Source organism: Coptis chinensis, chromosome 9 (genome assembly GCF_015680905.1).
Source record: "Coptis chinensis isolate HL-2020 chromosome 9, ASM1568090v1, whole genome shotgun sequence".
NCBI lineage: Eukaryota > Viridiplantae > Streptophyta > Magnoliopsida > Ranunculales > Ranunculaceae > Coptis > Coptis chinensis.
Genome location: NC_141464.1, coordinates 58,958,020 through 58,974,112, shown reverse-complemented (window position 1 = coordinate 58,974,112; position 16,093 = coordinate 58,958,020). Strand labels below are relative to the sequence as shown.

General features: G+C 40.9%; 1 protein-coding gene across 1 annotated transcript; it reads left to right on the top strand.

Moving 5' to 3' along the window:
* Positions 1-14,374: 14,374 nt before the first annotated feature.
* LOC147476999 (uncharacterized) lies at positions 14,375-15,109 on the top strand. The gene has a single exon (XM_086585885.1). The coding sequence runs from the start codon at positions 14,375-14,377 to the stop codon at positions 15,107-15,109; it is 735 nt and encodes a 244-aa protein (XP_086442011.1).
* The last annotated feature ends 984 nt before the right edge of the window (positions 15,110-16,093 follow it).

The following is a 16,093-nucleotide window of genomic DNA, read 5'->3' as shown; positions in this document are numbered from 1 at the left end:
CCGAACCATGGTACATCTTTGTATTGTGATTTGTTTTACTTGCTTTATATTTCTATTGCTTGTTTGTGAGAGTTATATCCATAGTTTAGGTGGTGGTTATTGGTTGTAGTTGAAGTTTAGGTTTTTGATTGGAGTAGTAGATTGTCCAAGTACAAGCTATCTTAGTAGGGATCAATTGGTATTGTTTTCCCCAACAAGTGGTATCGGAGCCAGGTTAGATTAAGCCTAACAAGGTTGTTATCCATATCTTGCCCAGAAGGTGTTTGATAAAATTCCTGAGAGAAGGTTTGAGTTGAAATAGATTGTAGAGATGGACCATTCTATAAACACTCACATGACTAGTCTGAATATAGCTAACTACACTATTTGGAAAGCCAAGATGGAAGACTTGCTCTATTGTAAGGACTTGGCACAACCCATTGAGAATGGAGGAGTAAAACCAGACGCAATTATTGCGGCTGAGTTGAGCAAGCTTGACAAAAAAGCAATTAGGAACATTCGACAGTGGATAGATGATAGTGTCTTCCACCATGTATCCCAAGAGACTACTGCTTTTAGCTTGTGGAAGAAACTCGAAGACCTCTATGAGAGGAAGTCGGCCGGAAACAAAGTTACTCATTAAGAAGTTTGCTAACACGAAGTACAAAGAAGGTTCTTTAATGTCTGAGCATCTTAATGAAGTACAGAATATCATCAATCAGTTACATTTGATGAAGATTGATATGGGTGACGAAGTTGAGGCTTTGTTACTATTAAACTCTCTACCCGACGGTTGGGAGACTTTAACAATTTCTCTTAACGGAGCCGCTAAAGATGGAATTATTTCCATAGAGATGGCTACCGGGGCATTGTTAAATGAGGAAACAAGAAGGGGTTCACGAAACAGCTTCTCTTACTCAGAGATCCTTGTCACAGAGAAGCGGGGGAGAGGTAAGAGTAGAAAACTATCTCATTCTAGAGGTGAAGACAGAAGCAAATCTAGGGGTGAAGCTAGAACTCTTAAGGCAGAGAGACAATGTTACTGTTGTGCCACCAAGAGTCACTTCAGGTATGAGTATAGAACACTGAAGATGGATGAGAAGAATAACTGTGTATATAAAGACATGGTAAAGAGGAACGGAAGCACAGGCAGAGATACTACCATACTAGTCGACGATGATCTAGTGGGAATTGTGTCAGATTGTGGTGAGTGCTGTGTTAGTACCTCATGCCAGGATACAGAGTGGGCGATAGATACAGGAGCATCCTATCACATCACATCGCACAGGGGATTCTTCACTACCTACATCTGTGGTGAATTTGGTGAGATAAAGATGGGTAACAGTGGCGTCTCAAAGATTGTATGATTTGGGGATGTTCATGTAGAAACCAATGTCAGCTACACCTTGATATTCAAGGATGTAAGTCATGTCCCTGACATTCAGCTAAGCCTAATTTATGCTGGGAAGTTAGATGATGATGGCTTTTAAAACTCGTATGGTAACGGGGTATGAAAACTGAGCAGAGGTTCCATTATAGTAACCAAAGGGAAGAAAACTTGCTCGCTTTACAAAACACATGCTAGTTTGTGTAAAGCAGAGTTGAATGCGGCACAAGAAGAAACTTCCTCCAAACTATGGCATAAGAGACTGTGTCATATGGGAGAAAAAGGCATGGAAGTTCTTGCCAAGCAAAATGCCATGGCAAACATCAAAGGTACACATTTAAATAGATGTACTCACTGTTTGGTAGGAAATCAACATAGGGTGTCTTCCAAAAAATTTCCCTCTCACAGAAAGGACTATGTCCTTGAGCAAACCATAGCAGACTTTGAAGACCAAAAAATTTATGATCCAATTAACAAGAAGGTAATCCGAAGTCAAAATATTGTGTTCTTGGAAGACCAAACCATAGCAGACTTTGAGAATGGTGAGAAGCTAGAAGCTTTCATTGATGATCTTGTTGACTTAGAACTAGAAGTTCCTATTGTGGAACGTGCAGAACGCATTGAGAATGCAGAGAACCATGGGTTTGAAGCTCATGATGATGATCCTATTGCTCATGATGGGATAAAACCTATTGATATAGAAGATGTAGATGAAGTGCATGAACCACCACTTGAGCAAGCAGAAGTGCATCCTCCTGATGCACAAGAAGATGGGGCAATGAGGTCCGATAGAGAGAGACAAGCTTCAACCAGGTATCCACCACATACGTATGTTTTACTATCTGATGGTAGAGAACCTATGTATTATCAAGAGGCTCTTGAAAGTACAGACAAAGAGAAGTGGTTGAAGGCCATGTATAATGAGATAGATTCTTTACAGAAGAATCACACTTATGACTTAGTTGAGAAACCAAAAAGAAGAAAAGTTCTCAAGAATAAGTGGATCTTCAAAGTCAAGCATGAGGAGAATAATCCACACCCAAGGCATAAAGCTCACCTTGTTGTGAAGGGATTCGGTCAAAGGAAAGGTATTGCCTTTGATAAAATTTTCTCTCTTGTAGTTAAGATGACTTCTATCAGGGTGGTATTGGGTCTGACCGCAAGTATGAACCTAGAGGTTGAGCAACTAGATGTCAAGACATCTTTTCTTCATGGAGACCTTGAAGAAGATGTCTACATGGACCAGCCAGAGGGGTTTGAGGTCAAAGGTAAGGAGCACCTAGTGTGCAAGCTGATAAAGAGTTTGTATGGGTTGAAGCAGGCACCGAGATAGTGGTACATAAAGTTTGATTTCTTTATGGTGAAGCATGGCTAAATGAAGTCCACTTCTGATCATTGTGTGTTTGTTCAGAAAATTCCAGATGGGGATTTCATAGTGTTTTTGTTGTATGTGGATAATATGTTGATAGTTGGCCAGATCATCAACAAGATATCCAAGTTGAAGAAAGACTTGAGTAAGTCTTTTGAGATGAAGGATTTGGGCTGACTAAAGCATATACTTGGGATACGGATCACTCATGACAGAAAGAGTGAGAAGTTGTGGCTTTCTCAAGAAAACTACATTAAGAAGGTGTTGAAGAGATTCAACATGGATCAAGCGAAGCCAGTTAGTTGTCCGTTTGGTGGCTCGTTCCGCATAACCAAAGATATGTGTCCAAAGGGTGAGCATGAGCAGAGTCAAATGGAAAAGATTCCTTATGCATCCGCAGTGGGCAGCTTGATGTATGCAATGGTGTGTACAAGACCGGATATTGCTTTCGCCATTGGTGTTGTAAGCCATTTTCTGTCAAATCTTGGTAAAGAGCTTTGGGAAGGTGTTAAGTGGATATTGAGATATCTCAAGGGCACTTCCAAAGCATGTTTGTGTTTTGGTGGGAGTAAGACCTTACTTGAAGACTACATAGATGCAGACATGGCAGGTGATGTTGACTTTATGACGTCCACCTCTGGTTATCTGTTTACTTTTGCAGGGGGAGCAGTATCTTGGAAATCTAAGTTGCAAAAGTGTGTTGCCCTCTCCACTATAGAAGCCGAGTATATTGCAGCCACTGAGTGTTGCAAAGAGATGCTATGGATGAAGAGGTTCTTCGATGAACTAGGGCTAAAGCAGAAACAGTTTGTAGTTATATGTGACAGTTAGAACGCCATCCATTTGAGCAAGAATCTGAGTTTTCATTCTAGATCCAAGCATATACATATGTGTTATCATTGGATTAGAGAAGTTCTCGAAGATAAGCATTTGTGTATTGAGAAGATCTATACCAATAAGAATGGGTTGGATATGATGACCAAAGTCTTACCGAAACGTAAGTTTGATGTTTGTTGTGTTACCGCCAGAATGGTAGCACACTCCTCTTGTTGATTTCGGAATGCATGGAGGTATCCCCCGTCACTGTTTGGGAGGGGGAGATTGTTGGAGTTATCCCTCACATGAGGATGAGGAAGAAAAGGAGAAAAACAGTACTATTAGTGTGAATAAGTCAGAGCGAGCACGCGCTCAATTTTGCCTGGCCCAAGGAGCGCCCGCTCCCTTGCCGTGAAAAAGAAGATAGTTTTTTTTCCAGCCTTCTCACGAAACAAGTCTACTGGAAGTTTGGATGGAAAAATAAGAGGGCACGCACGCACTCAGATTTGCCTATCTGAGAGCGCACCCGCGCTCATGCCTAAGCTTGCAGACTTCTATTTTTCTACAGTAACCATGAAATTGTATATTACTATAAAAATAGAAGTTAGGTTTTGGAAAACCAAGTCTTGAATTGAAACCCAATTTTGAGAGAAATCAAAATTAAGAGAAAACCCTTGCAAAGAGAAAAACTTGTAAGGAAAGAGGAGTGATCTAGTAAGTTGGAAAGACTTTAGAGGAGTGATTGTAATCTTCCTTCCCATACTTATAAAAGGATTAGCTCTTGTGGAAGTAGGCATCATTGGCTGAACCATGATACATCTTTGTGTTGTTATATGTTTTACTTGCTTTATATTTTTATTGCTTGTTTGTGATAGTTATATCCATAGTTTAGGTTGTGGTTGTTGGTTGTAGTTAAAGTTTAGATTTTTGATTGAAGTAGTAGATTGTCCAAGTACAAGCTATTTTAGTGGGGATCGATTGGTATTGTTTTCCCCAACATTGCCATAGTTCCTTTGTTGAAATACAGTACCACAAAAAAAAAATCCAGCTGGGACAATACCTTGCATACAATACCACACAAAAAAATCTGATTTTAAATGGTAACTTTAGTCTCCAAATTGCTGTGAAAGTTGCAGTCTGAACATCATCTGAATAAAAACAAGCATTATATGCACATCCAATTGAGTATGTCCCTGTATTATTCTAACTCCACACCGTCCCTGTATTATTCTAACTCCACACCAACTGATCCTAATTAAACGAATCAGTCAATGGTAACGATGTGATCCTCTCTGCTTAGGTTGTAGGCTAGTATACATTCAATATCTCCCAATTCCTAGTTTTAATATTTATTTCCATGAAAGTACTAACTCAATTTGACATCCTTGAGGTTTCGCTTGTAACTGTATATGCAGATCCAATCAAGGATGTCCTTATATTATTCCAACTCAACACCAACTAATCCTAATTAAACGAATTAGTCAATGGTAATGATGTGATCCTCTCCACATAGTCTGTAGGCTAGTATACATTCTGCAACTCCCAGTTCAAACTTCTTATGTTTAGTTCCATGATATAAACTAATTCATATATTGACATATGTGAGGGAGTAATATTCACATCCAATGAATATCACACACGTGTCCAACATATACAGAACTACCAACCAACCTAATATCCTCGTCCTCAGAGCTCGCTTCATAGTGACTCCACTAAGGCAAGTAGCTTATTCAACTCGCACCCAGAGCGGTATGACCACCAACCAATCTCACGTACTTGACCGGTGAGCTCGCTTCAAAGTGACTCAAGTCGAGTAGACGGTCTCACCCCAAAGCGACCTCCATAGCGCTCGCTCCTTTCACTCCATAACGGCTGGTAACTTATGTCTTTATTACAACCATCAAGACTAAAGTTTCAGGCCCGCAACTCATTAATTCTTCATAACTCGCCATCATGGCTCATAAGTGACCTGAAGACCTGGATCTGACCTGAAGCAAGAGGGCACGAGGCGGGCTCCTTGCCTATATAAAGAGGATGAGGAACTATGTCTGACCTGATTCAAGTCCCCCCCCCCCCCTGAGAGGAGATAACTTGATACGTAGGCAGTTCGAGTTCGTCCATACGAACTCGGTTAAATCCACATGAACATAATCTCCCTCTCTTTCTTGAATATGTAAGGTGAAACCAAAAATAACCTTTACATTGGTGCCGTCTGTGGCTCGATTTCTTGAGTTCATAAACCTTCAAACAAAAACTTTTAAACAAAATCTCAAGCCCACGAAGTATGGAAAACCTACACGATCAACTGAAGGCTATGGCTACCCAAATGGAAGCTATGAATGGTAGCATCGCCCAGCTCCAACAGGAGAACGCAGCTCTCAAAACCCAGGTCGAATCCTAGAGTCCGAACGGGGTTACTGCTGAGGACGGGATCAATGAAGTCAACCAGTAGATCAACAGCCTCTCCCAGCGGATCGAACAGAACATTGGGAAGAAGGACGCCACTTAGGTCGTCCACAAGATGTTGAAGACATACCGGGCATCACCTTTCACACTTGAAGTACTCAATAAATCCTCCCCTCAAGATTTCATTCAGCCTCGATTCTCAATGTACGATGGCAGCACGTGCCCTGGTCAGCACGTAGCTTGCTACATTCAGAGCCTTACACTCTACAGTGCGCAGGAGTTCGAGCACCTGCAATGTCGCTTGTTCCGAGCAAGCTTAAAAGATGGAGCTATCGACTGGTTCTACTCGCTAGGACCAAACTCAATCGACAAATTTAAAAGCTCAATCGACGGTTAAGCTAGCCAATCCATCCACAATGGGCGTAAAGACGATCGACCTCAATTCACTCTTCCAATTGTCTCAGAAGAGTGACGAACCAATTCGCACCTTCCTGGGACGTTTCAAGACAGAGCTACTGTCAATGGAGAGTAGCTTCAAGGAGTCGTTCGCCACAGTGGCCTTCTCAAATGCGATCAGGAAAAACACTGATTTGTTCAGGTCACTCATGAAAGAGCACCCTGAAACACTGGTTGAACTATACGCACGCATGGAGAAGTACATCAAGCTTGCTGAAAGCATTGAAAAAGAAAGGCTAAAGGCCACAGGCAAGGTTGCTGCGATCTCAGATAACGCCCCGTCCTCCAAAAGTGACTCAGGCAATAGGGTCAGCAAACCAGCAACTGAAACCAAACCAAAAGAGAGTTCACTGTGCTTACAAGATCTCCAAGTTACATACTGGAGAAAATAAAAAACATGACCTATTACCAACCTGAGGTAAAACAGCCTGAGGACACACCAGGGAAGCCGTACTGCGCTTTCCATAAAGCAAAGTGCCACAAGACCAATGAATGCCGGGGGCTCAAGTACTACCTTCAAGACCTTATCGAGGCAGGGCATCTCAAATACTACACTGATATACCTGATGGCGACCTACGCCACAAACTCATGGCTCGCAGAGAGCGGAGCCGAACTCCAACAAAACCAACCAACAAAGCTCGCTCTCACACTAAAGGACGTTCACACGAGCGATCGCGTCACGAGTGTCGCTAGTACTCCTCTGACAGAGACACCAATAGAACCATCAACATGATCACTTTCCAAGACGACTTAGTCACGTCCTCCAGAGAGAAAAGGAGATCAGTAGGTGCCCTCCAGGAAGTCTACCAGTTCTCATCACAAGCGGCTCCCATCCCACGCACCAATGGCCATAGCTCAGGAGACATCACTTTCAATGAGGCCGACCTCAACAAGGTGTGCCTCCCACATAATGATGCCTTAGTAGTCCACGTCAAAATCAGCGACTGGATTGTAAAACACGTCCTAATCGACCCAGGAAGTTCATGCGATATCCTATTCTATCGAACACTGAAGGAGATGAATATGCCCAAGTCAGTCATGGTCGATCTAATAGCCCCCCCTTTATGGCTTTAACGGCTCACGAGCCGACCTAATAGGTGACATCATTCTACCTGTCTCAGTGGGATCACATAAAGACAAGGTCAGCATCAACACACGCTTTAGCATTCTGGATGTCAACTCGTCCTATACTACTATACTAGGACGCCGTTGGATCCACAAGATGCAAATAGTCCCATCAACACTCCATCAAGTGTTGCGTTTCCCCAGCCTTAGAGGCATGATGGAGCTCCGAAGCAACCTACTCGACACTTACAACTGTAATCATATCCACTCAGTTAGCAAGCACGTTGGGGCTTCACACAAAAATAAAGAAGAGATCGCCAAAACCAAGCTGGCAGAAGACTTCATCTCTAAGGTCAAGACCTTGACCGATACTTCCTGCAGCGAGCTCGCTAAAGAGAACACTGGGGGCTCGGTAAAAAACGACCCTCCAAAAGTCCAGGCCCCAAAGGTCGCCCCACCTTTTCAAGCGAAAGAGACACTGCAAGAGACCAAGACCCTAGAGGTCACTCACCCCATTGAGGCGGCTACTCAGACCGAGATAAAGGAAAATGTCAACCTAGGAACTGAAGATGACCCCAAGTTCATTTATGTAGGAGCTAACCTTGATCCTACTCTCAAGGCATAACTTGTAAGTTTTTTATCATTAAATAAAGATATTTTTGCTTGGTCGTATATCGATGTGCATGGAATTGATCCCAATATTGCATGCCATAAGTTAAATATTAACCATATTGCTAAGCCAGTTCGCCATCGACCTAGGAAACTATCTCTTAGGTTCAGAAAAGCAATAAACGACGAGATCAACAATCTCAAAAATATAGGCTTCATTAGAGAGGTGGAATACCTTGAATGGATTGCCAACATAGTAGCAGTACCAAAAAAGAATGACATAGTTCACCTATGTGTCGACTTCACCAATGTCAACCAAGAAACCACTAAAGACGACTTCCCCTTACCAAGAATCGACCAACTCGTAGACCAAACAGCTGGCCACAAACTCATGTCATTCATGGACACCTACAGTGACTACAACCAGATCCTACTGGCCGAAGAAGACCAAGAGAAAACATCGTTTGTAACAGAACAGGGCATCTACTATTACAATGTCCTCTCGTTCGGCCTAAAGAACGCTGGAGCGACCTACCAACAATTGGTCACCGAAATGTTCCAGGACATGTTAGGAGACACCATGGAAGTCTACATAGACGACATGATTGTAAAAAGCAAGAAATCAAGAGATCACTTAGATCATCTCGAACAAGCATTCTCCAGACTCAGGCGAACTCAGATGAAGCTCAACCTAGAGAAATGCCTCTTCGACGTCTCCTCCGGGAAATTCCTAGGGTATCAAGTATCTCAGGGAGGGATAGAAGCAAACCCAGATCAGATTCGAGCGTTCTTGGATATGCCAGATCCAAAAATAAATAAGCAGATACAGAAACTGTCAGGAATGGTGGTAGCTCTAAATCGATTCATATCAAGAGCGTCAAACAAATGCCGACCTTTCCTATAGATTCTCAAGAAGGGCGAATGATAAGAGCTCAAAACTGTAGTTTTAACCCCTTAACAATCATACTTTTAGACCAATTATGTGAGTAATAATTAAGAGTTAATACTGATTACGTGTTTTTATGCATTTCAGGCTTCAAAGTCTATTATGTACAGAAATGTGCCACTTTAGCGAGATAAAGGAGCAAAGGTCGGTTGCTAAGGAGTTCTGTGAATAAAGGTCAAGATTTAAGGAGACAAAGCCTTTGTAAAGCCCGGTCAAAAACTGAAAAGTCAACACGGGCAGAAACAGTGCACAAGTCAGCAGAACTTCCAAAGGCCATATCTTTGGACTCAGACCTCGGAATTGGGAGTATCTTATGTCAAAACGACCGTCTCGGAAAGAGCTTTCCAATGGTCTAAGCCTTGGCCCAATCAGAGGAGCAGAAGTGGACGAAACATCTGTCAAAGCCAACTGCAGCTGAAGAGCCCATTTTGAACTAAAGAAATTGGGTTTTGGGCCCGATTTTCCTGCCCAAAACATGGCTCCAATCCCATGCGCGATTTTTGGATCTGAAAGTATAAAAACAAAAGCTTGACTCTTTGTTGGTAGATAGTTAGGTTAGAAAATAAATTAGGTTAGGATAAGAAAAGTAGCCATTAAACTTTAGTTCTAGATCTAGTTTTAGATTAATTAATTAGTTTTTATTTTTGCCTTAAATTCAGTATTAAATTATTGTTATTGCTATTCATTAGATAAATAAAGTTAATTAGTTCTCCATAATCTAGTTTCATTTTCATTTATTTATTAGCTTAAATCCTTAGATTTACTTATTTGTCATTATTAGTTTAATTCAATTATTGCATGAGTAGTTTCGAATTGAGTTTAAACAAGTAAAGTTCAAATCTTTATATTATGTCTTGTTTAGATTCCATGAGAAATGATAGTTTAATGACTCTAGGCTAACCCTCCATTAGAGGGGTTGAAGAAGCCTTGATGAAAACTTGATTTTGTTAGCTTAGAATTCGTCCTGATAATCTATTCAATTCTAGAAGTAGTTAGTTCACCATGAGAATGGGTTTAATGCTTCACATACTAGTTATTACTTGGTAGAGATTGCCATGAATAGTTAGGGATTAAATTTACCAATTGTTATGCGATAGCATTTCAATTTGGAGTGCGACAGTTCTTTGTTAGTAGATTAAGTAGAGTTAAGGCGGAATCAATCCCCCTAATTCCTTATCATAGAGTCCAGTTAGTATTTACAGAGTTGAATTATCGTATCTTGTTAGTATAAATTGAATCCGTAGTATAATCATAGAATAGATATTTCATATAACACATTACTCTCACCATTGTTCTTTGTGTTTGTTCAATTGAATTTGTTTAAGTCTTGAGAGTTAAGAGTGGAATGAATCCTGACTCTATATATATTGCATGAATCTATATGTGAGAGTAGGAAATAAAATATTGATACCGTAAGAATAAGGTTAGAGTAATCTAATTGAGTTTTTACGGGTTATCAAATGGCGCCGCTGCCATCTTAATCTCGTTCAAGACAAGAATTCAATCGCTTGAATCCAAGGGGCAATCCCCCATTCTCTACCCACCCACCATTTTAATTTTTCATTCTTATTTCTTGAATTTTCGGAACTGTTCACTGTTTTAGGCATAGAGGCTGCGGATTCACAGAGAAAAGCACTGTGGTGAAGGTATTTCTAAATTTTCGAAAATTCTGAAAATTTTCATACATAAAATTTAATGTGTTGTTGATTTACTGGAATATTTTCAGATTTTTCAAAGTTGTTTTACCTTGTGAAAAAAAATACGATCTTTACAGTGCTGCATTTCAGTTTTCACACCGTATGTTCTTGAAAAACAGACGAGTAAGGTTACTTAGGGAGTTCTAAAAATTCTATAATTTTTACAAGAGTATCTATCCTAAGTCAGGAGTTTGTAGCAAAAATTTGACGAGTTTTTTATTTGTTTTGACCTCCTAAATAGTATAGTGTTTCCAGTGTGTTTCTGCAGTGTTGCAAACACCTAATATCTGGAACATCAGCCGATAAGGAGAGGTTGTAGAACTCCAATTGCTCTAAAGTTTTTACAGGAACAAGTAGGATCTGTCAGGAGTCTCCAGTAAAAATTTAGAAATTTTTGAGTTTGTTTTGATGGGTTAACCATTCGGTTGTTTGTATTGTGTCTGAAAACTGTTTCACAAACTTTGCAGGGCAGTAGAGGGACTTTCGTAGCTCCGATTGATCTGAAAGTTTACAGGCTACTTGATAGACGTCTTAGAAAATTACTGTAAAAATTTCAAATTTTTTGAAGTACGATAAAAGGCCTAAAACTCTAAAACCCTGAAGCGCGACCTGCACCCATACCGAGCGAGACCCGCGCCTCAAAACACTGGACATTCGAAAACCCTGAGGTGCACCTGCGCCCAAAAGGAGCGCACCTGCGCTCAAAACACTGGAAGTTGAGCGCGACATGCGCTCATACCGAGCACGACCCGCGCTGAAAACACTGGAACTCGAATTTGCACTGAACGCACCTGCGCCCAAGTGAAGCGCACTGCTGCGCCCTCAGCTGATTTTGCCGGATTTCCGCAGGTTTGATTCAAATTTTCAATTTTCAAGTTTTTCAGTGTTCTAACTTGTTATATACACTGAACACGCGTGAACAAGACGCTATTTATAAGTGAAGCAAGGACGCAATCAGGTATTCCCTTCTTCCACTCGTTTCTTTTGTCAGAGGAGTTTTAATTCTAGTATAATCAGGCTTGTTTTTCGTAGACATAAATACCACACGCCTATCTAAGAATTTCACACACACCACCTGATATAATTGCTGAAGAAAGAGAGACTCCTCTCTCTGACTTCTACAAAGCCTTGAGCGATAGCCCTAAATCTTGCATCGTTCTAGCACACCCAGTGGGGGATTTCCGAATCCCCCCAAATATTTTTAATTTGTTACCCGTTTTTCATGGTTTACCTTAAAACCTTATCACATTATCGCGGGATTGAACAAGTCCTAACAACATTCGACCATCCCACGGTTGGTGCGGAACAAATTAAACTGAGGGTATTCCCTTTCACCTTAGCCGATAAGACGGCGTCTTGGTTAACTGCCCAAACACCAAACTCTGTGGACTCATGGGCTCAACTTGTTCAATTATTCATGGAACAGTTTTACCCACCACTGAAGACAGATGAAATGCTTCACAAGATTCATTTCTTCAGCCAGAATCCTCATGAATCCTTTTCAGAGGCCTGGAATCGTTTCACTGATCTTCTCATTGAATGCCCGCATCATAATCTTGCGAAAGACATGCTTGTTCGTTCTTTCTTCAAGGGGCTTTCACATTATCATAAGGAGGTTCTAGATATCATGACTGGGGGTAGTTTTCTTAGTAAAGGAGTCTTGGAGGCTTATAAATTCTTAGAAGATCAATCTAAGAAGAACAACAATTGGGGAGGTAACGATTCCTCCAGCTCCCGAGCTTAAATATGATAATGTTCTCTTGAGGTTAAATATGATCCCGAGCTTAAAACTCTTATCGATGCCCTCACTAAAAAGGTAGATGCCATCTCTATTCAACAACAACCCACTCCAGTCATGAACATTAACTCTACTCGTTGTAATGTCTGTTGTAGTCTTGAGCATTCCGACTTCTATTGTCCTCTTGTCTATGCACAAACACAACCACAACCATCACACTTCAACCAGTTAACTCAACATCAAGGACGAGGGAACTTAGGTGACCAGAATAGAGGTTTAATACCCATAACCCAGAACTATCAACATCAAGACATGAACGCTCAACAAGCTTTAATTCTAATACAACCATCTACAGACAAAGTAGTAGTGACCTTGTTGGAGAAACAAAATCAAATTATGCAACAAAACTCCAACTTGATGAAAGATCAGCATGATCAAAACTCTAATATGATGAAACAAACGATGAAAATGATGCGCCTTTGTGCCAAAAGGTTATTGAAATGTCTTCTAACCAAAATAATAACCAAACCGGGCGTGTTTTCAAGTCATGCGAAGGCCTAATCCTAAGTCAACAAACACCACCTTTGAAATAAAACAAGTATTTTCTTGTAATGGTAATATAAACCAAAGGGGACCTACAGTGCATCACTACCCTTCATTCGAGGCGGTAGTAGTTGATAACCAAGTGACTATGCCTAAAGATTACCCACAAACTAAAAATGATACCATACCAAATACTATAATAGAAACTGAAGACCCTACAACTGTAGAAGTACCAGTTAAACCACAAACAAAAGGGAAAACATTACAAGACCCAATAATAGAAAGTGAAGACCCTACACCTGTAGAGGTTCCAATATGGACACCTAGATGGAAAACGGCTAGAGATAAAGCAAAGACTAATAATACTTTTATCCCTTCTGCTAAAAATAGCGATAAAGCACAAAATCCCCAAAGACTAGTTGTGTTTAAAAAGGATGAGAATTTTGATGAGATTAGGGAAGTGTTTAAAAATTTGACTATAAACCTACCTTTTCTAGAAGCTATAAAAAGTCTACCTGGACACGCTAAGTTTCTAAAAGAGTTGTGCACCAAGAAGAGGAAAACCAACATACCCCACGAAGCATTCTTAACTGAACAATATCCCTCTTTATCTGAATATAATGGAATTGTTAAGTACAAGGACCCCCGGTCGCCCCATCTTTGTCTAATGCACCTTAGGTGATACCTTCATAACAACCGCTTTATTAGACACGGGGCAGTGTTAACTTACTCCCTTTTTATTTATATAAACAACTAGGTCTAACAAAACTTCAACCAACCAAAATGACTTTGCAGTTAGCCGATCGTTCTATTAAGTATCCCAAGGGTGTAGTTGAAAATATTCTCGTTAAAGTTCAGGATTTTTACTATCCAGCCGACTTTGTTATTCTTGACACAGAAGTTGCTCATGATTCCATTCCCATCATCTTAGGGCATCCTTTCTTGGCAACTGCCAATGCCCAAATCAATTGTCGGGATGGCTCAATTGAGTTTTTATGGGTTATCAGCGAACAGTTCTCATGGAACAAACAATGCCACCAGGCGTTCTCCACCCTCAAAGACTACCTCACAACACCACCTGTGATGACAAAACCAATTGATGGTGAAACGCTGGGGTTGTACCTAGTTTTTTCTGACTTCGCTATCTGTTCAGTTCTCTTCAAAGAGGAACGGAACGCAGAGAAACCGATCTACTTCACCAACAAAACATTATTGCCAGCCGAGAAGAACTACTCACACATTGAAAAAGTAGTATTGGCACTACTTTATTTAGCAAGAAAATTCAGGCCTTACTTCCAAGCACACCCAATCAAAGTGCTCACCAACCTACCTCTAAAGAAGATACTTTTCAAAGCTAAGAAGATGACTCGCATGGCAGTATGGGTAGAAGAACTCGGTGAACACCACATTGAATTTACTCCACGAACCTCCCAGAAGGGTCAGGTCGTTGCTGATTTCTTAGTAGATTTCCCAGTTGATGACCTGAACTGGGAACCAGAAGAGAATGCCCCGACTTCTAAACAACTAGACCCATCGGTATGGTCACTATTCATTGATGAAGCTAGCAACCTAGGGGGCAATGGAGTCGGCATAGTCCTAGTATCACCAGATGGCTCTATGGTGGAAAAGTCAGTTCGCATCGATTTTGCGACCTCCAACAATGAAGCAGAGTATGAAGTCCTGATCATAGAACTCCATATGACATTAAAGCTCAATGTTCAGGAGCTCAAGGTCTTTGGCGATTCACAACTGGTCGTTCACCAGGTCACTCATGAGTATACCACCAATGAAGGTAACCTTTCTAAGTACCTTCAAGTTATAGATCAGTTATTATCGTCTTCCAAAAGAGACACCATACAACATTTCCTACAGGACGAGAATCGCCACGCTAACAGCTTGGCATACCTCGCAACCCAAACACCGAACTGTGACCCAAGGAAACTACTTATCGAGGTAGTCGACCGACTTGTCCTAGAAGTTAACGACTTATGCCCACTCTCTAAAACTCAGATGAGTCAAACATGGATGCAACCTCTTATAGATTACATCCAGCTCGGCAAATCACCAGAAGATCGCACAAAAGCTAGACAGGTTTAGTATCAGTCAAGTCGTTACTGCCTCGTCAACGACAAACTTTTTAGAAAAACCCAAGATGGATAGGCACTTCCTCGTTCTTGGAATACTTTCTTGTTAAAGAAATTTTATCAATAAAGAATTCCATTTCCATGAGTTATTACTCTTAGTATTTATACACATAGTTTTATTTGTGCATTAATACATTACAATCTCTCAATGTTATCAAGTCAACGCACAACTCGCTCTCTAAGTGCAGAACGCGCACTCGAACTAAATCGCTCTCCAGAGTTTACACGATCTCCACATTAAAACGTTCACTCGAGCTCAGGGCTGTATAGCTCACAGGCTACTTAGCCTTCACATTTCTCGCTAGTTGGAGACCTATATTTCTAGGGCCAACTAAGTGCAGAACGCTCTTTAAGGGAAAAACATTCAAACGAACTCAAACACTCTCCAAGGCTCAAACGTTTTGAATGACTAAACGCTCACTCGAGCTCAGGGCTACATAGCCTAACACTTCTCGCTAGTTGGAGACCTATATTTCTAGGGTCAACTAAGTACAGAACGCTCTCTAAGAGAAAAACATTCAAACGAACTCAAACGCTCTCTAAAGTTCAAACGTTCTGAATGATTAAACGCTTACTCGAGCTCAGGGCTACATAGCCCACAGGCTACTCAGCCATAATGCTTCTCGGTAGTTGGAGACCTATACTTCTAGTATCAACTAAGTGCAAAACGCCCTCTACGAGCAACACACTTACTTAAGCTACAACACTTACAAGCTCAAACATTTCATAGTATCCTATGTTTCCCTAGACAAAGGGATATAAATTTCCAGGTCAAATTCCTACGAAAGTATATACAACAAGCATTCAGACAAAAGTAAGATCATACTTCAAAGTACACATGCATTTCATAAGTGCAAATACAAACTGCCTAAACACACTCAGGAAACCAATTCTTTAAAGCTACCGAACATCAACTTATGTGGAAACCAGTTCATCC

What these genes read in the sequence shown, in the direction of transcription:
- LOC147476999 (XM_086585885.1), top strand. Translation starts at nt 14,375, where the DNA reads ATGACTCGCATGGCAGTATGGGTAGAAGAACTCGGTGAACACCACATT.